Consider the following 25,409-nt stretch of genomic DNA (forward strand, 5'->3'; position numbering starts at 1 on the left):
TTGTGCTAGTATCTCTCTTGCACACAAAGGCACACGTACATGTACACACACATCTCAGCCTTGCACGTCTTGTCTTCAGCCCTCAGCACAAGTTTCTGTGCTCTCTGGCATTTATTCAAGCACACCCCTTGCCAGGAAGACAAGCCATGTACTTCCCTTGTACATTCAATAGTAAATATACATATGTATTTCCCATGGGTGTGCACACCCTCTTCCCACTTCCACATGTCCAAGGAGGCATCAAAACAGTCCACCAGCACCACCGCCACCACATGCACCCTTTCATGGTGTTTTTTTTTTTCTTTCTCCAGCACCATGCCAGCGTTGGCAGAGGGCACTCTGTTCCTTTTGTTCCATCCTGCTGGCCAAGGGTAGGGAGGGCAGAAGGATGAAAACCTTTCTTGTCCTGCTCTCCTTGCTGAAAGGACATGCCAAAACAAGGTTGGTGTCCCCTCAAGTGAGAGTGACAAAACTCCCCACCTTTCCCTACTCTTTAGCTCTGTTCCACTGTTTGTTATCCAGACACCTTATAGGATTGTGGGTTTATTTTGCTTTCTCCACAGACATTTCAAGTATAAGATTATTGTATATACTCGCGTATAGGCTAACCCATATGATATACTGCTCCCACCCTTGAAATAAGCCACAACTAGTGAGCAATTCATAACAACCCAGCTTTCCACTCCTTTCTCCAAACTCCTTTCATTTCAGTGCAAACCTGCATCCTCTGTCAGAACTCCCAGAAGTCTCCCTGACTCCAGGGTTGCTTTTCCAGACTCAGACCCCACTTCCTTTCCAACTATCCCAATGGTCTGCCACAGATTCAGTGGCTGTAATAGCCATAGTGAAACCACTAACCAGACCTGCAGACATATCTTCTCTCCCTCCCCCCACACCCCCAGCAAACAATTCAAAATTTTAGAGTAAAATTTCTCAGCATATACGCAAATATATATATATATATTTCAGCCCTAAACCCCCATAGTCTTCACAAAATAATGTTAACGAGAACCTCAGTATACCTAACATATAAGTGCATCATCAAGTTAATCATGTTTTTCCCCCTTCACTTTCTCCATGTCTTCAAACATTACTCTTTTCTAGGCAGTTTTAGGAAGAGTTGCCTGAGCAAGCATATGTTCCTGCATGTCCATTACACTGCTTCTGCTGTCTCCTCCTGCCACACACGTTTGTGCGTGCACATGCCTTTCTCTGCTGGGAGCCAGCAAAAGTGAAATACTAAAGTCACTGCTGCTCCCCCTCACCCCACCCCTTCCCTGCCTTCTTCTCCCCCTCCTGAAATCACGAGCGAGGATATCCAACTCCGACGTCACTGTAAAGTGCAATGGCCAGGAATGGAGGAGAATGGGAGGAGCGAGAACATGGAAAAAGAGATAAAAGGGGAGGGGTGGGAAAGAGGAGGAGGAAGAGGGGAAACCAAAGAGGTGGCACTTGTCACCAGTGCTGCACTACTCAGAACTCCAGTATCCCACAAACTAAGGACGACCAGGGAGAGTAGCCAATGGGAGTGATCCCACCCCACCCTCCCATGCTCCATATCCACCCCCAGTCCCTCCCCGCGCTCTTCCCCTCTCACTCAAACGTCAGACTCAATACTGGAGAGTTTCTCATAAACATGCCCGTTGCTGGAGCCATTGAAAGCCCTGGGGTTTTTGTTGTTAGGCACACAGGGGTTGGACTGGTTCCCTATACAGATGTCCTTCTGGAAACGGGCTGGCACAGCCCCATGAAGGGCTGAGACCACCGGCTTGTTGGTGGTGACGATGGCTCGGAAGTCTGGCCTGGCTTTGGGCCCTCCTGCCACCACAGGCTGCCTGAAGAAATAAGATTTGCTGCCGTGGAGCAAGCATTGGTCATCCCCAAAAGTGGGGATGAAAGGGTTTTGGGTGACCCGGTCAGGGTAGAGCGACTTGCTGAGCATGTATCCCCCGCTGCTGCCGGGGTTGTTGTGGTGGTGGTAGCTGGTGGCGGGCACTGAGGACTTGTTGTTGGCAAAGGTGGTCTCACTGGCTGGCATCTCAAACATGTGGGCGTAGGGGCTCCCCTCCAAAAAGCGGCCCTTGTCCTTGAGGCTGACGCTGCGAGGGGCCAGGGCTGAGTCATCCTTCTGCAGGTCCACAAAGGTGTCGTAGGAGTGCTGCCGGCGGAGCTTGTTGCGGTTCTTCTTCTGCACCTTGGAGGCAGAATTGGAAGGGCTCTGAGGATATTTGGAGGAGGAGGTGGCACTGGTGGCCACGGGCACAGGGGCAGATGGCTGGTCCAGCTCTTGGAGTGAGTTGTCCTCACTGATGTCATACAGGTTGCCCGCTTTCTTGCAGGCCTCACACCGGATGCAAGCCTGGCGGGTGGAGTTCTGCCCCACCACTGACGGTGTGTAGTTGTGCACCTTAGAAGGGCAACTACGGCAGAAATTAGTCCCAGGCCGGTCCTCCCAGTCTAGGTTGGTCAGGTTCTTCTCCCATGGCGCCGGGACCCCACTTACAACACCATGCTTGTGCTCATTGCTTCCGCCAAACTCACCCGAGCCATGCTTATGGTGGGCCCTGTTTGTGCAGGATCCACCCCCTCCTCCTCCTGTGTCACGCTTAAATTCATCTCCCCGCTCTTTGTAGATATCCGTCAGGTCCACATGTTCCCAGTGTGGAGAATTTTCCTTGGCTCGAAACTGATCCAGGTAGAAGTCCCGTAGCCCTTCCTTGTCCCTGAAGTAGCGCTTGTGGTCGGGCGAGCGGGGTGGTCGTCGGCGGTAGGCCAACTCTATCTCATCAAACTCCCGCCGGGACTTGGCAGAGGCTGGACGTTTCTTCAAGCTGTCCTTGTACTGCTGCTTCCGCCGCTTGGCTGCATTGCCTTCGATGTTGCCATAGGTGACTGTATGAGTGGAAATGTCAGAGACATCCGAGCGGATCAGGTCATCATGGGCTCCGCTGCCCCCATAGCGGTCACTCTTGAAGGAAAACTTGCCATAGAGGTCACCCAGCTGGCTGTGCTTGGCAGGGGGTAACCCCAGGTCCAATGGCTTCTTCCCAATGGACCGCGACTGGGCATTGAAGGGTGGGTTGTCACAGTCATAGAGCCCATCGATGGAGCTGGTGCTGCCAATGCTATGGGGGCGGTGGTGGTGATGGTAGTGGTCCTGATATACATTGCTGTCCTTCAGCTGGAGGTTGCCAAAGGTCCTCTCTACCTCACTAATATAGTCACTAAAGAGATTTTCCTCACAGGGGGGGTTGTTGTAGGACTTGCAGTCTGAGTGTGTGAAGCTGCGGCGGTGCTCAGAGATATCGTAAACCGATGACTCACGGCGGATAAAGTCCAGGGCACTCTGAGGTGAGCCATTGACCCCTGAAAGGTTGGCCATGTTCTTGGCTGTCCGAAGCAGGCGGAGGATGTTGGAATGGGTGTTGTTCATAGTCGCCGTGGGGGAGTTCATTGCTGACTGGCGTTCCTCAATGGCCACACCATGGATGCAGCTGTAGATACCCTGAAATGAGAGAAAGCATGAAGGTGAGTAGTCCTGCTACAAATACACAAAAGGGGTTGTGGGCTCGGAAGCACCCTGTGCATATACAGCACACTTATGTAACATACACCTGTCAGCCTTCCATCATGAAACACTCAAACGAAATGAAGCTAGATCAGTTCCACTAACCCTAGCTGCTCTGCCTCTCTTTCTTGCCCCTCACTTTTTTTTTTTTCCTTTTCCTCCATTTATCTTCCTCTCCTTTGCTTCATGTCATATCTGGATGCAGCAATAACTGCTAGAATCTGTAAGAGTTACTCAAATTCAGTAGGTGTAACACAGAATTGCAAATGGGGGAAAATAATATCCTTGGGAATGAAAACATCTAGACAAAGGATTCTGTGTAGACAAGAGGAAGAAGGTCTATTTTGCCCCTTGAAATTCATCTGGGCATCAGTAAATCAACAAGACAGGAGCTATCTTAAAAAGGAAACAGCTTCATTTGCCATAAACTTAGCTACATTAATCACCAGTACAGATTAGAAAAGGAAACAGAGAAAGAGCAGAACTGCTGAACAGGTATATGGTTCTTTTGCATCTGGTTGAGCAAGGTACAATAGAATTTTTAATTGCATTGTATTAAATTTAACAGTGATAACAGCCTCCAAATTGACATCCCTGAAAGTGAAAGTTCTCGATTCAACCTTAAATCAGACAGCAGAAGTGCCTGATTCCTCCACCTTCCCCACTAGCTCACTTCATACAAAAGATCACTTCATCTGTGATAGACGGTTTGCAAGGACTACCCCAAGGAGCTGAAGGAAAGGGGCTCATTTGTTACCTGGCCTACCAAACAGAGCCTGCTGATTAATGTCAATTGTGAAATGGACACCACCACATCATGTTACCATGGTTTCTCAGCAGCTAGCAGATGATTAACGCTTTTCAGACTTTTCATCAACCTGGGCCAAGTCTAACAGATAACCCCAGAATGAAAGGATCTGTATTCAGCTAAGGATCACCAAGCACAGTCCCACATCTCATTTCCAGACTAAAACAGGTTAAAAACTAATGGTATACAAGAGAGATATGTCCCTGCATGCAAAAGGCTTGTCATTTCTCCTAAACAATATGTTATGCAGCAATTATATACTCCTAGTACAATCAAAGTTAATTCTGCTACAACAGATACCAAGATCAAACATGCCAAGACTTGACCTCACTTCAGAATGGATCAAGAGAACAGACCAATGACAGAAAGAAGAAAAAGAAGCTCCAAATGGGTTGCTGCTACCAACAATAATAGCAGGAAGATGACTCAGAAATTACTAGAATCTGCTTTAAATGTAAATAGTATTCCCTAGGGCAGATTTGCATAGAGCAATTGCTAAGTTTGAGTGGTTATCCTTGCTGGAAGGATTTTTGCATAGTTTAGCAGATGGCTTGTGGTTGGGGACTTCTGGCTGCCATCGGTAGCACAGTTCTAGTTAACACAAGTTCAGGTGAACAGCTGTAATATAGGGGACAATGAAAAGCTCCTGAATCTCTAATCATTATCCACTGTTAATTGACCTATTGTCCCTAAATTTGACCTAAATTTGGTCTGCTTACAACTCACATTGGAGGAGCAGATTACAGTTGACTTCTCTTTATATTGCATTTTCACTTCCATGTGAAATTTCCATTTCTGCTACTATAATGAGGCAGATACCAGAAATGTCAGAGAAAAACAGTAAATACTTTTGCAACGTTAACAGAGGAAAGACACCAGCCTTTACATTGCAGACCATCACTCTGTACCACCTGTGTGTTAGACAGCCTGGGTGGATTTCCCTATCTCCAGGACCTAGGACTGTCTGAATAAAGCCTGACCCTTTTCCACTGTGCTAGCTAATAGCACTTACCCTGCTGATGGAGAAGACCACGCCAGGCTTGCCAGAGCAGACGCCCATGAAGCAGTGGCGGAATTGCCAGTAGAAGAGATGTTCACAGATGAAGGTGATGAGACTGAGGGCCATAGCTGCTCCGAGCATGTAGAAGACACCTGCCATATTATCTATATCCAGCTGGCTGCTCATAACCTCATTCTTCTCATTGTGACAAATGCCAGTGAGCCACAGTGCTTCCAGCTCCTCCATCTCCCCTGTAAAGACATGAGATGGAAAGAAACAGGTTAACCCACCCTGCAATGGCTAAGGAGCTCAATCTGAGGTAGACTGAATACAAGAAGCTGATTTAAGGTAATTTCTGGTGGCCATGCTCTTTTTCCACATTTGTTACATCTGTGAAATATCCCAACTGCTCTGATAGGGGCAGGTGCGATTAGTCACTGGGAAGGCAACAGGATTTTTCCACAGTCTGATATTAGGCACAAAGATCTGTTCTGCATGACACAGCTACCACTTGCCAAATGTCTACTGTAAGACCCTGAATAAGTTGTCCACCAGATGACTGAAGACTGCCTCACAAACTTCCATTTTCATATTAGGTCAATGAAGGGAAAATCAGTGACTGATAGTAGTAGACAGAAATGAGTCACTTCTAAATGAAAACATTGCCATCTCAAAATTCAAAATGTTGATTTTTTTACATGAAAATGACTGATTTTGAATGTGTTTTCATCATATCCATAGCTCATTAAAATGAGGTGCTATGTTCTCCAAAATATTTTTGCATTTTTACCTGGTTTTCTTCCCTTCAGTTTTGCCAAAATTTGACACTTCCAAGCCCGTTGACCAATCAAAAATATTAATTTGTATCAACTAGGAACAAATGTTCTGTAGTCTAATTTCATACCCCACTTACTCCCATTATGGTATTTCATGAGGAGAGAGAGAAGCACACATGAATACACATGCTAATATACTGAGACATTCAGAAACAAACTAATTTTACAGGTCAGCAATTCTTTTTATGCTGCTAGGGAAGTTATTTCAACCTCCAGTCCGGTGTCAGGGAAAAAAATATCCATATATTTATACGGCATCATAGTACACTCTTAAAAGCTTTATGAAGACCCCATGTCTTTTTCTGAAATAATACATATTAGACAGTTTAGACACTCTATCCGTCAGGTGATCAATAGTCTGCAGAAGTATATGAAAGCTATGTTCTTTACATATTTATTATACCATATGTTATTGTCAGGTTTCAGGGGAAAAAAAAAAGAAGAAAGAAAGAAAGAAAGAAAGAAAGAAAGAAAGAAAGAAAGAAAGAAAGAAAGAAAGAAAGAAAGAAAGAAAGAAAGAAAGAAAGAAAGAAAGAAAGAAAGAAAGAAAGAAAGAAAGAAAGAAAGAAGGAAGGAAGGAAGGAAGGAAGGAAGGAAGGAAGGAAGGAAGGAAGGAAGGAAGGAAGGAAGGAAGGAAGGAAGGAAGGAAGGAAGGAAGGAAGGAAGGAAGGAAGGAAGGAAGGAAGGAAGGAAGGAAGGAAGGAAGGAAGGAAGGAAAGAAGGAAAGAAAGACTGATATATAAAGTAAACTGTGAATTTAATTTATTAAAAAAGAACCCAGAAAGGTGTAATATGGAATGGAAAGGGAAAGCCAGGTAAATATTTACTAAAAAGAAATTAATTACCCCATGAATATTTTTTTTAATAACAGCTCTTTCTCTGTAAATAATGAGATGAATGAGGTAACTATACTGTTCTGATTAAAAATTCATTTCAAAATGTTCTTCTGAGTCTCAAGATCTTCCTTGGTTGGTTGGTTGGTTAGTTGTTTTTTGAGATTTGGGGAAATCTGAGTTAACTTTTTCATCAATAAATAATTAGTCTATTATTTTCTAAACTCTGCATGACTTAGTCATGTCTAGAACTATGAAGCATGGGGCAACCATGGGAAGTCCAGTATCATTTGTGGGTTTGGTCATAGCTAGTGAAAAAATCACAAAAGAAAACTTGTTTTCACAAGACACTCTTCTCACAAGATATTGTTCAAACACACATCAGAGCTGATTCTGTGAAACCCCTAATGCTTTTGATATCATTCTGCATCAACAATATAAAAACGGGTGACTTCCCACACATTTCTGGCGCAATGTCTCCAACAAACCCTTGTTAATAATCTCCAGTTCTCAGCTCAGATCTGAAACACCAGATCTAGGGAGACAGAACTTCTACTCCATATATGCAAGGCTTGATATTTCTTAGGAAAACTGCAACTCCTCTTTTTCCTGTCACTTACCATCTCCAAAAAGTTGTAGAATGGCAAGATCAACCTGACGCTTCCAGCCTGAGTCCTTTTGGATGGCAATGCCATAGCCAGTGGAGGCAAACACTTTCCCACTCCCAATCGTCACCAGCTTGCAGCCTTCATCTCTGCCAGCCATGTAGTTCAGCACTGCTGCATCATATATGAAAGCATCCAACTTCCTGCACAGGTACAAAAAAAAAAGATGTTTTAGCACAGGAAAGATAGTATCTATTAGTGCAAAGGTATTCTCAGCTAATTAAGGCAAAATTAACCTCTTCTACATAGAGTACAACAGGTTGGCATCTTCACCTTCCTTAGAGTTAATTCAGCTCTCAGGCTAGAATCTTTTCCAGGTAAAGATAGATTATAAATGACGATTGCCTATTTCTCTCTGATTCTTTGATAATTGTCATTTCTGCTCTGAAAGGAAATTTGGAAGACAAACATAGCACAAGATAAAGATGAATGAAGAAAAAGTCCAACGGATCTATAGTCCTAAGAATAGCTTATATTTCTGTAATGCCTTTCATCTGAAAGGAACCTTAAATACTTTACAAAATTTATCAATATTAGATAGCAAAGTAGGGCCTGAAGTAAAGAAAAGATTTTCTCCAATTCAAAGTGCTGGATGACTTAACTGAGCAAAATATATTTTTTTCAAATTAAATGTAGCCAGGACACCATATTTAACTCCTCAGTTACTGTGAAAAGCTCTACCAGATATTTACCAATGTCAAATGGCCATGATAACAGCTGTACCACGGCTTACCATGCTAAGTAGCTCTTTTGTAAAGACTGTTCAGCTGAAAACCACAAGTGTCTATTTCAACACAGAGAAATACCCTTTATAGTTTGGGATGGGCAGACAGCACAACAGACTGATGAGAACCTTCCTTTCACCTCAACAAATTGATTTGGGAGTGGGGAATTAGGGGGTTACATCTTCCATACAACCAGAGACAGCCAATGAGTAAATCCTCCCACTAGACCTGAAATGAAGCTCTTTCTGGTAAAAGACCAAAGACCTTCCACCTCACGCATTCTCACACCCACAATATCTTTTCAGTCTATCTCCTGAACATATATTTCCAGGATGGTGATTATCTCAGTTTAAGTGCATATCTGTAGGGAAGTTTGTCCAAGGGTGGATATGAAGCCAGGATGACATCTACCACAAGTGACGAGCTCTATTTCATCTATGTATTTCCAGGACAGAGCATATTTATTTCCTGGATGATGACTATACTGGCAAATGTACCTTCCCAGGACGGTATCCAAAAATGGTACAATCATTTATAATGGGCTGTGTGCCTCTGAACCTGGCAAACAGGTTTAGGAATATTCAGTCAATCTAGTAATTAAATTGGCTGAACATCTTCATTTGTGCTTTGGAATGAACTCTCTCATAACACTGTGACATGGGTGTAAGAGAGAATGTTTTTTTTCACTGGGGCTGATTTCTGACAACCAAAATGGTCAGCTCTAAAAGGAGGCTTTTAATTAAAAGGGACAAAGGCTTACAAAGACTAATTGGGATTTTAAGTTAGCTCCTCTGCAGTTTCACTGCTATTAAAATAGAGTGAGATGTTTGAAGATTCACTGATATTAAAATAGAGTGAGATGTTTGAAGATACTTTTTGCTAATGATTTTTCCCACAGTTCCCAAATTACCCAAGGAAATACCCCCTTTTTATATAGTTCCTTAATATTCAAACAACATTTTGGTCAGCTTTTGATACTATAATATTCCAGAGAGAAAGACTACTTGCAAACTATTTGCTTCAAGCACACCTTCTATTACACTATATAAGCTAGTGACACACTGGAGCGGGATTAGTCTAAAGATTGTTTCAGCATCCTGATTAAACATAATGTTTTTTATACACAGAAGGAGAGAAAATAAAGGAATTTCCAGATGACAACACAAATGCTCTGAAAAGAACTTTGCCCACAGAGGTCTGTGAGCTTTTCATGTTTATGCATAAGGGGCCATCAGCATGAAAGAGCTTGCTGAAGCAAGATCTTTGGGACTAATACACACAAGGCTAATATACACAAGGTACAGAAACTCTTTTTTTTTTTTCTTTTTTTTTTCTTCAAATGGTCTTGTAAGTATAGCAAAACCAGAAACTCTTATACAGATGTGAATTTTAAAAAAGGCAAAAAGGCTAAGAGAATCACAAAAATACTCTCCTGTGTGTGTACAGTCTAGCTACACTTGTAATCATGGAATGATAATGGAGGTTCACTTTCCAAAACCTACAAAAATTTTCCCAGACAAGCATGATAAGAAGTCACATTTCTGTTGTTAGTAAGTTTGGAAGAAGTAAGCCTCACCCAGTCTTCAGTGAGAATAGTGCATCATCCACCCCTCTCTGATTGAACTTCACCATATAGCTGTGCATTTCAGGGTAGTTGTTGCGGATGTTCCTTTCTGTGCTGCCATTGGGAACTGTCCCAAAACGGAAAGGGGGCGAGAAGTCATTGGGTTTCTGGAACTGGAGAAACAGAAAAAGAACATTTCTCACAATCTTTCAGCAGGAAGCAATCATCTGCATGGGATAACACACTCTCACCAAAGACCCTGTGTCCATTGCAACATAGAAGGTAGCTCTGTTTTTATTTTACTATCAGGTGGAAAACATTATTGAGAGAAGACACTATACTTCACTGTTTTCAAAGACAAACATCTCCTGTTAGTGTCTAAGAACCAAGAAACAAAACTGAGCAATCTGGTCTTTTGTCCAATCTGGATAAAGTACATAAAATAGCCAGTGATCAGAGATTAAAAGGAGGTTAGATAAAAAGAAAAGGGGAAAAGGAAAATAAAGGTAACAGTAGCTTTGGAACACAGTCAACGAAAGATTTTCAATAAAATCTATGTGAATTTTATCCACGTAGTGTCATTTAGTTTCTAAGAAGTATCTTTTTCAGTTTTATCGACGCGTTTGCACTTCCTGATTCTGACTGAAGTGGAAAAGCAATTAATGAAGAGAGAGGCCTCTCAAAACACCTCCCGCCCATTTCACCAAATGAAGTATCAGCTTTCAGACTTTTGGGCAAATGTCCCAAATGAAATCCTATCAGTGGTTGCAAGTCACTAGTAGCATTTGATGCCCAGAACACAGCTGGCAGAATACTCAAAACCTTTTGCTGCTCCCAAGAAATACATTCATCATAACATTCCCCTAAGGCTGCAAGGCTGTGAGATTTTATATGCCACTTGCTTAACTCAAGTCATAATCAATGCTCTCTGGGGTTTTATGAGCAGTAAAATTTAGACTGTCAATTATCAAGACTGCTTAAAACCCTTAGAACCAGCAGACGGGAAGGAGCACAGAATTGTAAGCCAGGAACTGAATAAGCAGTAAATGAAAATATGCACAGGTAATTCAGATGGAGGGAAGCCCCCCTCATCTTTTGATGCATCTAACAGTGCTAGTTTTCATTCTCATCTGAGACTGCTTATTTGGGTAATCTTAAGAAGCATGCTAACAGTCAGACCAAACCCATTTAATGGCAACAGTTCACCAGAGACATCAATACGTGCAGTCATGCACTGCTGTCTTCTGTGGTGGAAATCTGTCTACTGTCTATAGCTGTAGATTCAAAAGCTTGCAGTCAGGCCTGGTTCTTGAATTCTGCTCAAAGCCAGTCTGAACCTCCTCAACCCAGCTGCAGAGTATCTGCTAAAGCAGTGTATCTCATTCACACCATTTCAGGAAACAGACCAGTTAGGACCTGTGTCTGTGGATACCTGAAGGCATGGTTCACATCACCAGAATGAATTTATTGCACCTACTTCTCTGTATCAGTTAACTGATCTGGCTGTGCAGGGAATCATCTCTCCAATTTGTGTGAAGAGATGGGCCGGCTCATATGTGCATATGTGTGTGAGACAAACCACATGTCCTACTGCTTTAAGCCAGTAAGAAATATCAAATCTGTTTTTTGAAACATGTGTTGGCACATCAGTGAAAAAAAGGTTTCACATAGCATAAAACAGGCAGTAAGGTGCCTCTTAGAACCTTGTCACACTCTCAAGGGATGAAGACAAATTCATAGCTATCAAAACCTGTACTGAAAGCAATCTTTGATGGGAGAAAAATCACTGCAACGTAAAAAGTTGTTCTTTAGTACCATGCTGATTATAGCAGCAGCTTAGGGGACCCCTCACAAGAAGGGCATTGCCATATCAGGCACAAGGGAACACAGTCTTTCCCCTGGAATGCTAAAACATGACTTTCTAAAGTAGGCAACTTTGGAAAAAGTGGCAACATTTTTTCCCAATAAGCTGCAGAACCCAAAGTTGAAGGCAGATGAGTCCCCATTCCCCAGAGCCCTCCAGCAGAGGCAAGACAGCAAGGCAAGCAGGCAAGCCTGACAAACATTGCTGTGCCTTCAGCTTCAGCATGCCCTTTGGAAGGGCAGCAGCTATGAGAGCCTCTCTATGAGCCCCAAAAGTGTTAAGAGAAAAGTAGGCTCCATCCAACATTCAGTTTATACCTCCTCCCTCCATCCTGTGATGCAATCTCTAGTTTTGTCTGCTTCCATTGCTTGCCTATGAAATGGAGTAAAAAAGGATTATAGAGTGAGGCAGAGCTGTGATAGGGAAAATGACATCTCTGAATGATCCTTCATTATGGCTCGTCTTTGTATAAACCAGCCAGGGGCAAAAGGCTCAATATTTCATTTTTAACCTTCCAGGCAACCAATAAATAAATGAAAGCATTCCTCCTGAGGAAAAAGACTTTTTCTGGCAACCAGAAACGTGTGTTTCCAGAGAAGAAAGCCAGTCTGATGGCTTCTACAAACCCATGTACTGCACATTCACTTATCACCTCTCACTCCCTGTTCATTCCTCAGTCAGACCAGATCTGCAAATGCAAATTCTTCTCCACACACCCACATGCACACACATTTCAACCATAGAGTGGTGAAGAACGAGACAGGAAACAGTCTGAAAGGATCCAAATGGGCCCTACACCACAGGTCTTTAGCTTTAATGTCTAAGGGGAACACGTACTCATCCCCAGCCTCCTGGATTTGTGTTTGAAAAGCTGAAAGCAACTGATGCCCAGTAGGCTCCACAGACTATGGAGACAGTAAAAAAGCAGCTAACTTTTCCATGTCTGAAGACTAATACTGGCACCTGCATGCAACTTGCTATCAGGAAATGGCAGCTGAAAATTACTGATATTTGCTGCTCGACAGTAGCTGGGCACAGCTCCATCCAGGGATGGAGGGATCTGCAAAGAGCTCTTCAGAAACAGAAACTGCTGCATCTACCTTAGCTCACTTGTGCCCCACACAACTCAACTCATAATGAAGGAGCAAGGAGGCATGTAAGGGAAAATGTATGGGATAGCCAGGGATGTAGTGTGTCCTCTCCTGGCAACAAAGCAGAGGAACTTCTGTGGAGGAAATGGAGAAGACCCATAAGGAGGAAAGTTCATTGGCACTGCTGTGCAAGATTTTAGTAATAAGAGACACTCATATGGCTTCTCCCAAAAGCTGGGAGAGTGGGTCTGAATCAAGGGTGTCAGCACCAGGTAGCAGGGTGCTTTGGAACATTGATCTATAAGGAGTCTGAGAGATGTGAGGCAGGAGCTGAGGCACAATGCTGGGGCCATTACATAGAGACAGCCTGTGTAGAAGTAATCTCAAGGTCTCAGTAAATATTGATAAAGGAATTAACTGCAGATATTGACAGAAATGGTCAGAATTTAGATTAATGAGAGAGCTCTTGCATAATTTCATGTAATCATTACCACTGTCAGGGCCCTAAGTCACAGTTACCATGCCCCAGGCATCTGCAAACAGGAGCTATGTGAGGCTCCTGCAAGAAATACAGTGATAGCAGGGGAAGGAAAGGGAAGCAACCACACGGGTTGCTGAACAAACCTGGCTGCAGAGAGTCACAGGGAGTGGCAAACAGGGTCTGTACATGTAGAAGCCCCACTTCATACCTGCCTGCAGAAGGACCTGTCCTGCCACCCAGCCCTACTGACCTCAAGGGTACACTGCTCAGGGGGGAACCCGCAAGGCTCCCCTGCAGACCTGCACCCACTGAGCCCTGGGTAGAGGTGCACCTCAGCTGCAGCCTTCTGCTTGCTTACCATGGGATCTCAGTCATGAGATGCTCCCATCATATACGAGGTGATATGACAGCCTCTCACCTGTGAGAGAAGATCCCTTAGACAGCTGGCTTCACATTAACTTTAGGCGGGAGGTGGATGCTACAGATGGGTCCTTGCCTCATCTGACCTGGGGGCGGGAAGCAGACATCGAGCATGCCTGAGGGGCAAGACTGAAGGCAGCTCTGGGACAGGCAGTAACAATGTTCAGAGCCTGGAGTCTGCCCACCTCCTTAACCCCTCACTCAACAAATTGAAATCAAGGAAGATTAAGTCCAAATCAGACCACAGGTTTGTGAATGTAACCCTTCAGAGTCAGAGGGCAGAGATCTCACTGCTCTGGAGAGCCATAAACACACACGCTGGGGGCTATTAGCACGCCCCGAGTGGAGAGCCCCTTTCCTGCTCCCTCCTCGCAGCTTGCTGCGAGCACTGTCGGCAGCAGCAGTGGGAGCAGGTTTAAGTGACTTGTCTGGCAGAGACGTTTCATTAGCAATTTGGAGCCGTGCCGTGCAGAAAGCAGCATTGTTCTCAGATGTTCGAATATCAATCTGCATAATGAAACAGGTGATAGGAGCTCTTCCCATTCAGGCAGCCAGGATTGGAGGGGATTCAGGAATGAGGGGAAAGGGTTATAGCTAATTGGCCACAATTAATCTGATGAGAATTTTTTTTAAAGATATTGTCTATCACCAAATGGTTCATACAGAAAAGCGCATCTGCACTTACTTATCTGCCTGATGTAGACCCTGTTTACACTGTAAAGTGTTTGCCAATAGCACTGAATGCAGTTTCCCAAACTCAGCAGGTCTTACAGCAAAAAGGCTCTTTTTCATCTGTCAATCCACTTTTACACTTCTTAATAAAGATAATCCTCTGCTGCATAACATAATGAGCTGGTAAAACTGGGTATGTGTGTGTGTGTAGTATCTTATACCTACACAGCTTCTCTGTGGTGGCTCCTTTCACTTTGTAAGACCCAGACCCTCTGATTAAATTTTCTCCTGCATGAAGCTCCACAGCTCTGACCCTCCAAAATAAGGTCTCTAGGTTCAGCTTCGCTGTTACCTTCAAATCCAAAAGAGCTTAAGCCCATGTTACATACTCCGGTTTCAGTTTATTTGACCTAGTGTGTAAGTGCTATTTGAAATGCCCTAGGGAATTTCACCCAGGGAGCAGGTCCCTTGTAGCCCCAGTGTCAGATCTTCCAGATACCTGAGGGTATTTTGAATACTCCAGTATTGGCTCTAGACATCTGCATTTGTATATCTAAATTTAGCCTCTGGACCATTTGGACAGCTTCTCCCACCAAAAGCATAGGTAGCCAAAAGATGTGGGTAGCAGACAGCCCAAAATGCTCACCATTCTCTTAAACTTCCCCATCAGGGCATCAGTCACAAGCTTTTGCGCAGACACCTATAAGCAGCAATCTGCTTGCTCTTTTGGCAGGCTTACAACCAGCAGATATCTGTTGTGACACAGGCCAAATATCTCTAAAAAAGATGGCATTAATTAGTGAACTGTAACATAAGATTTAGTGACATAAGGCTAGAAAAGCATAGTCCATGCTCAAGTGCATAATTTTAGCACAACCTCTCTACATTGCCCAAACATCCTTGATTGTCCTCTTTTGCTCTGGTTCAGCTGCATGTCACTGCAGTTAGCTTGCACCTTTTTCGTTGCCTAAGAGTCCAGTCAGGACATTTGCACAGGAGTTTGACCAGAACTTGTTGAAAATTAAAGGCTAGGTCAATGGTTTTCAGGTCTAACTCCAAAGTAGCTCTTTCCCCTACATTTATGTCTTGACAGACTACTTGTGATCACGGCAGCACATCTTGCACAGGATGCTGTGTTTCTTTATCCTTTGTTTCAGCCAAGAAAGGAACCCCTTCATAGCTAATGGATGACTCTCAAAGAGAGGAGCCTTGTCCTTTTCATATTCCCCAAATACTTCCTTGTTGTCGCCCAAGCCATGCCATGAACAATGTCACAAATCACAGAGCTGGAATTGGCCCTGAGAAGTTGTCTGCTCTGTCCTTTTTTTCTCTGGTGGGACTCTCCTAGAAACCACCATTCCTGACAGCTCTTCATCCAGCCTTCTGTGGAAGATGGCAACCCTTGGAGACTCCCCATTCCCTTGGCAACCTACCCCAGCTTTGCTATTGGGAAGTTCATCCAAGTGTCTGAACTAAAGCCTTCCTGCTGCAATCCAAGTACACTATTTTTCTGTGATCTTCACCACAGATAGGGAAATCGAAATAGTCTTTTCCTCTCTGAAGGTGACTTTTATGTTTTTGAACACCATTGAACTGTTTTTCCCCCATATTCCAACACAGAGGATAAAGAAGCCCAGTTCTCTCAGTTTTATTTATTTATTTATTTATTTATTTATTTATTTATTCTGTGTTATCTACACCTCCATCTGTTCTTGCTGCTGTCCTTTGGTTGTATCCAGTATGGCTTTCCTTGACTTGCCTTTGGTCAGTGGACATGCTCCCAACCTCCACTGCACCAAGAACAATATGATCAGGACTCCAAGATGCTGAAAGAACATTACATTTTAAAAACTCACAGAAACACGAAGCCAAGGAAATAAAGGCAAAGTAAGAGATAATGCTCACTATTATTCTCCTCCTTGCCTCTCTATATTATACCTTTTCCACCCTGTCCTTTACTCTTGTTATCTGCAGCTTGCAAAGTCTTCAAAGCTGTAACTGTGTACTGATCTGCATTCAGGTGGTGACCAGTTTGTTTCTGGAATGTCAGTCATCACTGCCAGCACCATCTGCAGGGCTTTTCCTGTATTCTTTTCATCATCCAGCTTGACCATGCACATAGGCACTTCCGCCTAATTGTGTCCCATCATCTATGCTGGTAGAGGAAGTGCTCTACAGATTCCCAGGTGGCTGCTCTATTGGTATGTTGGTTCAGGGCACTTTTATATTGCTACAGCAGCATCCCAACTAGGAGTGTGCCAGCACAACAGCATAGGCAAAAAATCACTCTTCAAACCTAGATCACAGCACTGGTACAATAATCTGTGAGGACAGCAGACTAAAGAGACTGTGCTGCTCTTTCTTCTATTACTCATGAATCTCTTGTACAGATGTTTCTCAAGCTTCACTCCTAAAACATCCTTCTCTCCTCTGCACAGTCACCAAGCTTTGACATTACTGACATTTTTTTAAGTCCCAACGTGGAACTCATAGCCGCTTCCAAGTGACTACAAATTTTCAGACCTTCCTTTTCTCCTAGCTCCAATTTCTTCTCATCTTCTATATTCCCTCGCAATATGACTCTCCACCTCCTCAGCAATGGCTGAGACTCCTTATAGGTGGCCTCATCAGCTCTTCCTGATTGTCAGGCCCCAAACAGAAACCAGCCCTAAAACCACAGTGTTTCTTGTCTTCACCAGTCAAACAACAGTCCTTGACATAAAAAAAAAAAAAAGGAACGAACAGCATCAAATCCAGATCCAATACAACTCCAATACAACTCAGTAAGTTAGTTTTGGAAGGTCATAAAAAATCCTTGTGCTTCCTCAGACCTTCATTTTGTTGTTTATCATATTGTTAAACACCCTGTGATGTTTCTTATTTTGCATAGCACTTTCACCCATGAATTCCTCTAGATAAGTCTGAGAAAGGAGTTATCAGTTACTGCAGCTGACAGCAACAAATTTGGCAAAGAATTAGATTAAAGTCAGTTCTAAAAGAAGATGTAGAGTGGGTCAGACCCACAAAAAGAAGAAAAACGTTTATGAATGTTTGGTGGTGAAACAGTAACACGTGTGGGTCAGGGAAGGGAACAGAGCAACTAGGGACAATGCAGAGGTGTGGGGGGCGGGGGCAGGTGAAAGCAAAAGAAAGGAGTTCAAATATAGCAGCTTTAAAAATAGTTGCCCTTGTAAAATAATTGAGATGAAAGCAGAAACCCAATTGGTGGAAGAAGCCTCCATCACATGCAGTTATTGCCAGAGCAGTGCACACAGTAGGACTGTGCAGCCTCTTTGCCAGCTGCATTGCTCCGTGCAGACCTGCCCTGTGCTGCTTCTGCACAGAGCAAAAGACTGCAAACCTCAAGCAGGGCAGCCTGATGCCTCACAGATGGCATTTAAGGGGTCCCACATCTTCCGCAGCCAGATCTATATGCACATGCTGGGACCACACAGCCCTTCTGCTGGCCCAGGTCTTATGGACACCCCAGGCATAGGCCTCCATTCAGGGATCGGACCCTCACATGGACAGAGTCCACCCACTGCCAGAAAAACAGGCATTTCCTGGGACAGTACCACCCAGCTGCCAAGTGCGTGAGCATTACGTGGAACCTGTGCAGCCTCTCCACCCAAAAGATAACACCGAGGTTTTAAAACTTCCTCAGGACATGTTTGGCAGGCTACAGGCTTCATGGCAGCCACACTGTTAGGTGTCTCTCAAGCTTGACCAGAAAACAGCACCTGTAATAGAATCACTGAGCTTCACCAGCCAGACATGAAAGCTCCTTGCACAGCTCCAATACTAGTAGGTATGGTATCAGATATGCACACGGTCATATCTGTTACAATTATGGGGGCTATGTGGTATTACCTACAGGACACTCAAGTTTTGCTTGCACATATGAAAGCTGGAGATAACCTGTTTCTCCCAGCATCAAATCATGTCATATATTTCATCCTTGGAAGTCAGTTTCTTTGGAAGTCAGACACAATGGGGCAAAAGGCACATTCTGAATAGTCTCGGGCAAGCACAAAACAGAAATTAGTGAGGCAGAAAGATGCTGGTTAGCACGCTTATGTTAATACCATTGGAAGTGTACATGTTCATTCAGAGGGAGAAAATTGACTGATGAAAAAGACCTTGAGAGGAGAGGTGGCAGCTAAGTACAGAGGAATTTGAAATCTGCTTTGTTTGCACATGAGACAGCTGGTTAACAAATTATGAAACTCTAAGAAACTCAGATGATATAGTTCAGTGGAGGAGGGAGGAACTCTGTTTTTCAGCCATCTTTACTAAGAAAGGCAGGTCAGAGCCTCTTATCTTTCAAGCACAAACAGTAGCCCACCCACTTCGGCAACTTGTTGCTAGACTAAAGCAATAAAATTTGCAGCAAGCTGGGGGGTTGTTGTTTATTGTTGTTGTTGTCTTTTAAATCATGTAGATCTCATCCTTCCATCCTTTTCCCACAAGGATTTCATTCCTGATCATTCAGACGAAGAAGGCCAGATCTCACCTTTCAGGCTGCCAAATCCTGGCGTCAGGGCCATTATCTTTTATTTGACTGCAGAGTGCCAAGTACATTTATGGCACTGTATAGATAATAAATAAAAATATTCATCGCCTCTTTCTCTGCTGACTTACACCAATGCAAGAAGCAGGACAATCCTTTGCTTCCCTCCCCCCTCCCATTACGCAACTCTCCAAAGACAACATTTTCCAGGCTGCCAAGCAATTAGCACAGAAGCAACCAAGTTTGCCCAGCATCTCCAAAGGTCAAGCTGCGAGAGGTGGTGAGAAGGAGGATGAAAAGGAAGGGCTGGCCATGACTGAGGCTCAGGAAATGCAAGGAAATGAAAAAGCCGGAAGCTAAGGAATGCTCTGTGCCTGTGTAGCTGACCTGCCTCCTCCAGCAGCCTCCACCTGCACCACAAGCAAAGCCAGAAGGGTTGTGCTGCACTGTTCCCTTTCCAGCAAGGATAGACGCAGCCTATGGTCTTGCTTTGTGTATCTCCTCCCCTTGCATTCTACCTGCTCAAGCTCCCAATTGCATTTAAACTGCCACTAATCCTGAAGAGTCCCATTACAAGTTTTTACTGCTGCTAAATCCCTCCTGATCGACAAAAAAGAGAGTATACTGAGAGGCTGAGCTAAAGCATATCGCAGCCTCCTTGCTGCTCAATGCTACACAGCACTGAGCTTAAAAAAGAGGGGGAATGACAACAAAAGTAAAACTGAAGGGAGTGGGGGGTTGGGGGGGAACACACACTTGAAACTACACTGGCTTTAAACATTTATAGATTTATAGTCATAAAACTACTGAATCACTTTTTAGCATGGACATGGAGGTTTGCTGAAAGGATTTCAAAAAACATAAAGATTATGCCAAGCTGAAGAATGAAGGATGATTATATCTATGATAAATGGACCCATCTACAATTATAAAAGCTTATCTGTGTTCATATTTATGTACACAGTAAATGTAAGTCACTGGTTAGAAAGATGTATTACTAACGTTATAAGCTGTACTTATTTATTACTTCGGAGATTTTAGAATAATATGCAATTAAACTGCATATACTGCACTATTTACTATTTTTATATGATGATTTACAAATAGATACAGAGAAAACATCAGATTTTAAGGCATAAAATTTGAGCTTTTCAGAGGTCTGAATTTTTGCCCTTCACTATGAACCAACATTTGTCCTATCAACCACTAGTCGGTACCACTAATGTTATATATAAAGGTCATACAGAAACAAAAGACTGAATGCAGTTCAACTTATTTACAGGAAAATGTCACCCCCAGAGAAGCACTGTGGAAAGAAATTCATCTTTATGGTGTAAGGTTTGGGGACACTATTTCTTTATTTTTTGGCCAAGTAGGATGTGTCTCAGTCTAGGGCTCTATGGATTTTGAAGAAAGGCTCTGATTTATCACAATAGGACTGGGCATGGTCTCCACTGGAAATGGCATGGTTTTACTTTTTTTCTAGCTAATTTGTAATCACCACAGAGGTTTCCTGACAGTAAAAATCATACTGCTATTGAGAGGATTATATATTTTCTGCTATTGGACATTGCCACATAAAATTTCCTTTGTGTCATGCAGAAATCTGTGAAAGTACCACAACTGTCCATAGACAGTAAATGTGTAATCCTGTGGAAGATTTGTGCTGCCTCCAAGCCATACACTTAGACAGTCTTCCCTCTGATGCACCTTTCTGGGTTGAAGACCGAGCCCCACTTATGGTCTCTTTGGAAAAATTTCTGTCTGGCAGCTATGTCTGCTCTGCACTTCTCCTAGCTTTCTCCAGAGCAGGTATTTGTTGTACAAAAGCTGCAAGCTCAGAAAGGCATTTAACTTCAATCATGTGAATAATAGCCCATTGACTTTAATATCACCACTCATGAGCACAAAGTTAAGCACATGCTTAAGTGTTCTGGATATCTAGGATCCTTGTATAATTTACATTTAATGTGCCGCAGAGTACAATGTGGGAAATAATTCATTTTTCTGTTTCATGGCCAAGCATCTATTAGTGCAGGAATAAAGCAGATTCATTTTTGCAGTTTCTTCAGAGAGATTTTTGCTTTGTATCAACCTGAAATGCTTAATCCACCTCAGAATACTGTGTTTCTTTGTCTATCAGTTATCTCTTTCCATCCCCTTCCTTCATTACAGAAACATCTTTATTTTTTTTTTCCTTTTTCTTAAGTGTAGGTCAATTTTATGATTAGTGCCTTTAGAAAATAAGAAATTAAAAAATACACATCAGAAATATCAAACAAAATATTTTGTTAAATGTATACTGAAATGATCTACTTGGGGAAAAATCAGAATTTCTCTCTGCCTTCTTGCACACTCCCAAGATTTTTTTCAGTAATAAAAATTGTTCAGTTTAAACTCCAAATTTATTTTTTTTTTGAAATAAAAGGTATCCATTCAGAAATACTAGCTGACCTATGCTGCATAGAAATAGACCCACTGTCTCAACATTTCATTAACTTCTTAAAAACAAATAAGTCAAATACATGTGAAATTCCAGCAATCTATATTAATTTGCAGGCATACAGAAATCCATTTCTTTCCTTTTTATGTCAATTACGAAATTACCATTTTGATACTTTATTAGCTTCTTTGGCATTTTCAACTAATTTATAGGCACACATACTTTTTTTGTTATTATTATTATTATTATTAACCTACCGCATTCTAAATTATTTTATTTAAATGTCCTGCTGGCTGTCCACATTTGCTTTTATTCTATTACTACTGTATATGAATGGAAATTATGTATAGCTATTAGATTATTTCACACATTAGCTCATTTTATGTAATCTTTCCTGTATTTATTGCCTTCATTAGACCAAAATACCACAGGCATTTGTTTCTCTAACGTTTCTGAAGCTCTCCGGTTATAGGAAATTGGGTTACATCTCCTGATTACAAACAGACAAGATCCAGACCTGGGAGCTGGCCATGATACCCTGTGACAGGCCACCTTGCTGGCCAGGCTTTTGCAGGGGTGGTAGCTGCAGCAGCCCCTGGACCTGGGACCACATCCAGCCATGCTGCTGCACAAGGTGGCCTGGCAGAGGTGACAGGTGATGGTTTGACATCAGTGCAGGAGAAGGGCAAGCCAGGAGTGCATGGCTGGAAGGGAGAGGCCATCAGACGAGCTCTTTGCTTACAGGACATGCAGGGCCAGCACCAATGTGGAGGAGGAGCAAGTTTCTCCTCCCTGAACCTGCCCATGGCTGCACTGGCTTTAAGAGACACAGTTTGATGTGTTATTTAGCAGCTGCAAGGGTTAATGTGGGGGAATTTGGGTTCCTGGGTCAGCTCTGGCGTCTATTTTTGGCAGCTGAGCACAAATGGGTGGCACTGAGCAGGGTGAACATCACCAGGGTGCACCCTCAGGGCCAGGGGAGAAGAGCAGCAGAGGTTATGAAGCTCAGCCCAGCGAGTCTCCAGGTACCCTCCATCCAACCTACCACCCTGGTACAGAGGTCTCTGCTCTAGTCCAGTTCGGACAGGTCTGCTCAATCATCCCCACAGCGCATCGGAGCCTTGATGTTAGTTCCTGTCTTTCACTGGAAAGGAAATGCTGGGGCACTGCCAAGACACCATCCCAGTTCTTAGACAGCTGAAACATTTCAGCCTGCTCTTGTGGGGAAGCAGCAGGTCAACAGCTGTAGGCAGCTCTTGGAGCAGCTCTTCCTGCTGCTCCAAGGAGACCTCCTTTGAAAATCTGAAGCAGCTAATTTAAGATGGCAGGAAAAGGGAGGAAGAGCACAACACACTTCCATCTCTGGGGTAGATGCAGTGTGCAAGCTTTGAAACAGGGAAAGAGAGGAGATCAGAAAGGTGAATTTCCCAACTAGGGCATCCTGAAGCAAGGCAATGGGCACCTGAATAGCTTGTCTCAAATTCTGCAAGGCTCCTCTGCATGTACAGAGTGGAAATCCAAGAGCCCAGCAGATCAAGGTTGCTCACTCAGCCTTTTGGACAGAGCTTTTCCCACCTGTCTTATTCTCCAGAGGCAGCAGTTGGCCTTCAGTTTTTACCAGTGAATTTTCATCTGGTTCCAGATGCTGTGGTAGATCATAATTTTACCCATATGTTGCACTTGCACTAGCAGCTGTGTTTGAGGCACACCACAATCAGCTGAGTATGTGCTGTGGTCTTTTTCTTCCCCAAGACACCCAGCAAGTGCTTTAGGTAAGCAAAAGCAAACAGAGGTATGTAAGCAAAGAAAAGCAAAAGAAAATGACCTCAATCCAATACACACAGGCAACCTTACAGTGATATTGACCAAAACAGGACTAGAGACCTATATCCAAAGCCTCTGTGAAGCTCCAGGAGTTACCACTTTCAATTGGTATTTCACACACATATCTCTGCAGGTATGGAAAGTATTTTGAAATACATGAGGATGAAAGCATAGCTCTCTCCATGAACCTAGGCACAGCCTGAAACAATAGATCACAGGTATGAACTACCTCATTTAGCTCAAACAGTTGAAAAACTAATGATGACAAACTAATGTTAACTCTGGTAGGGCTGGCTGGTTTTGAACAGTGTCTTTCAGTCTGAGGGAGTCCACAGCTTCTCAGGTGTCTCTGCTACAACCTCTGCCCGTCAGAAAAACAACCTCCTTCTCATCCCCCCCCCCCAACATGCTGCAATTGTGGAGACACTGTGGAACAAATTGAGGTTGGAATTAAAACAAATAATGGGAGCACTTTTGCATGGATTATATTATTCTGTCATATTTCATTCCAGGAAAAAAAAAAAAAAAAAAAAAAAGGAAAAAAACTCTTAAAAATGAATCCATTACAGAATTTCCATCATGCAGCACAGGACACGGTATATATAGGGGGCCTGGCTGCAATTTATTTCTAGACTGTCATGGGGGACTCAAGAGACAGTAACTAAAACCAGTCCAGCCGCAGTAAACTAACACCTTCTTGCTGCCATCCTCAATAGTGATGTGTGTACCCTGTTGCCCTTTAGTTGCCCTACAATGACATGACCCGTTAAGCAGCCCCAGTGACTGAGTAACAAATTCAGCATGGGCAATCGAGCCTCACAGAACTCAATTCCTTGTGAGTAACCTTGCAACAAAACAAAAATAAAGCAGTGTGCACAGCTTCAGACCCTCATGAGCCAGACAGTGCTACCCTGCATGCATGAGCAATCTCCTCAAAATCCTCAGTTTGCAAAGCCCAGCAAAAGCAAATGCTCTGCGAGAACAAAATTCAGTGCATGTAAACAAGGCAGTGAAACACATTCTGAACAGGGAATGATCTCTTCTGCAAAGCCTTGAAAAAATGGCAGTATAACTTAAAATGCAAGCAACAGTAAATCATCAAAGCCGAGCTGATTTACCCCCATGGGCAGAACTCATCCCAAGAATAAACTATCATATTTGCTAGCCTAATGGTCAGAGTTCCCACACAGACAAATTATTTTATCCTCAATAAACAGGTTACAGCCATTATACACGTCACTTCCAAAGGAGCATTAATTCATTTCTTGCTGCCAATCAAAGTGTTGTTTGGGATCATTCAAGTAAACACAGTTCTGTTCGGTTTCCATGATTCACTTCTGAAGTGCTTAAAATGTGTAAAAATGCAATTGAATACCAGAAAAGAGCAGTTGTGTTATTAAAATGAGGGACTACAGAAACATTGCAACTGACAAAACCTGGACATTTTCCTAGTAAAAGCAAAGGAGAAAGGGTAGAGCAGTCTCTTCTGTGAAGAAGGCTGCTTTAGGGGTTTGGGTGGATCCATTACCTTTTTGTCGCTCAAGCCAGACACCTGGTCCACGTATTCTTCTTGGATCATGAAGGCAGCCAGATTGGCAGTGTAGCTGGCCAGGAAGATGACAGCAAAAAAGGCCCACACTGACACCATGATCTTGCTAGTGGTACCCTTGGGATTCTGCACTGGCACAGAGTTGTTGAACACCAGCCCCCACAGCAACCAGATAGCTTTGCCAATGGTGAAAGAGGGACCTCCTGGCTCTAGAGTGATTGAGAAACAAGACCCCACAGTGAGTATCTCAAAACAAGTGAGAGGAATGCATTTCTCCTTACATACACACCTTGACTTCAGAGTTAAGAGCAGTGATATTCCCACATGAGATGAATATCCACAGCTGTGCACCCATGTGTTCAAGACACTATATCTAAGCAAACCATGACCCTGAAAAGTGAATTTTTAAAATATCCTCAGGTTTCTGTATTTATTTCTATCTCACAGATTTCCAGTGAAGCCTTATATAATGTACCTGATTAGAAAATGCAGAATTTGAAACATTAAATTTCAGTTCAAGTACAGTCAATAGAAAAAGAGTTTGGTTAGAAACACT

General features: G+C 43.2%; 1 protein-coding gene across 1 annotated transcript in view; it reads right to left on the reverse strand.

The window, feature by feature from the left end:
• Positions 1–1,597: 1,597 nt before the first annotated feature.
• The window catches only part of GRIN2B (glutamate ionotropic receptor NMDA type subunit 2B), a gene marked incomplete at its 3' end in the record, with an annotated part of 196,202 nt that continues 172,390 nt past the window's right edge, over positions 1,598–25,409 (reverse strand). Inside the window, exons 9-13 of the mRNA XM_082757113.1 lie at positions 24,833–25,062; positions 10,012–10,172; positions 7,666–7,853; positions 5,389–5,627; positions 1,598–3,505 (exon numbers count right to left, since the gene is read on the reverse strand). Coding sequence (XP_082613239.1) covers positions 1,598–3,505; positions 5,389–5,627; positions 7,666–7,853; positions 10,012–10,172; positions 24,833–25,062 — 2,726 coding nt within the window. The remainder of the gene's footprint in view (positions 3,506–5,388; positions 5,628–7,665; positions 7,854–10,011; positions 10,173–24,832; positions 25,063–25,409) is intronic.

Source organism: Aythya marila (assembly GCF_965140915.1).
Source record: "Aythya marila genome assembly, chromosome: 1".
In the NCBI taxonomy this organism is placed as follows: domain Eukaryota; kingdom Metazoa; phylum Chordata; class Aves; order Anseriformes; family Anatidae; genus Aythya; species Aythya marila.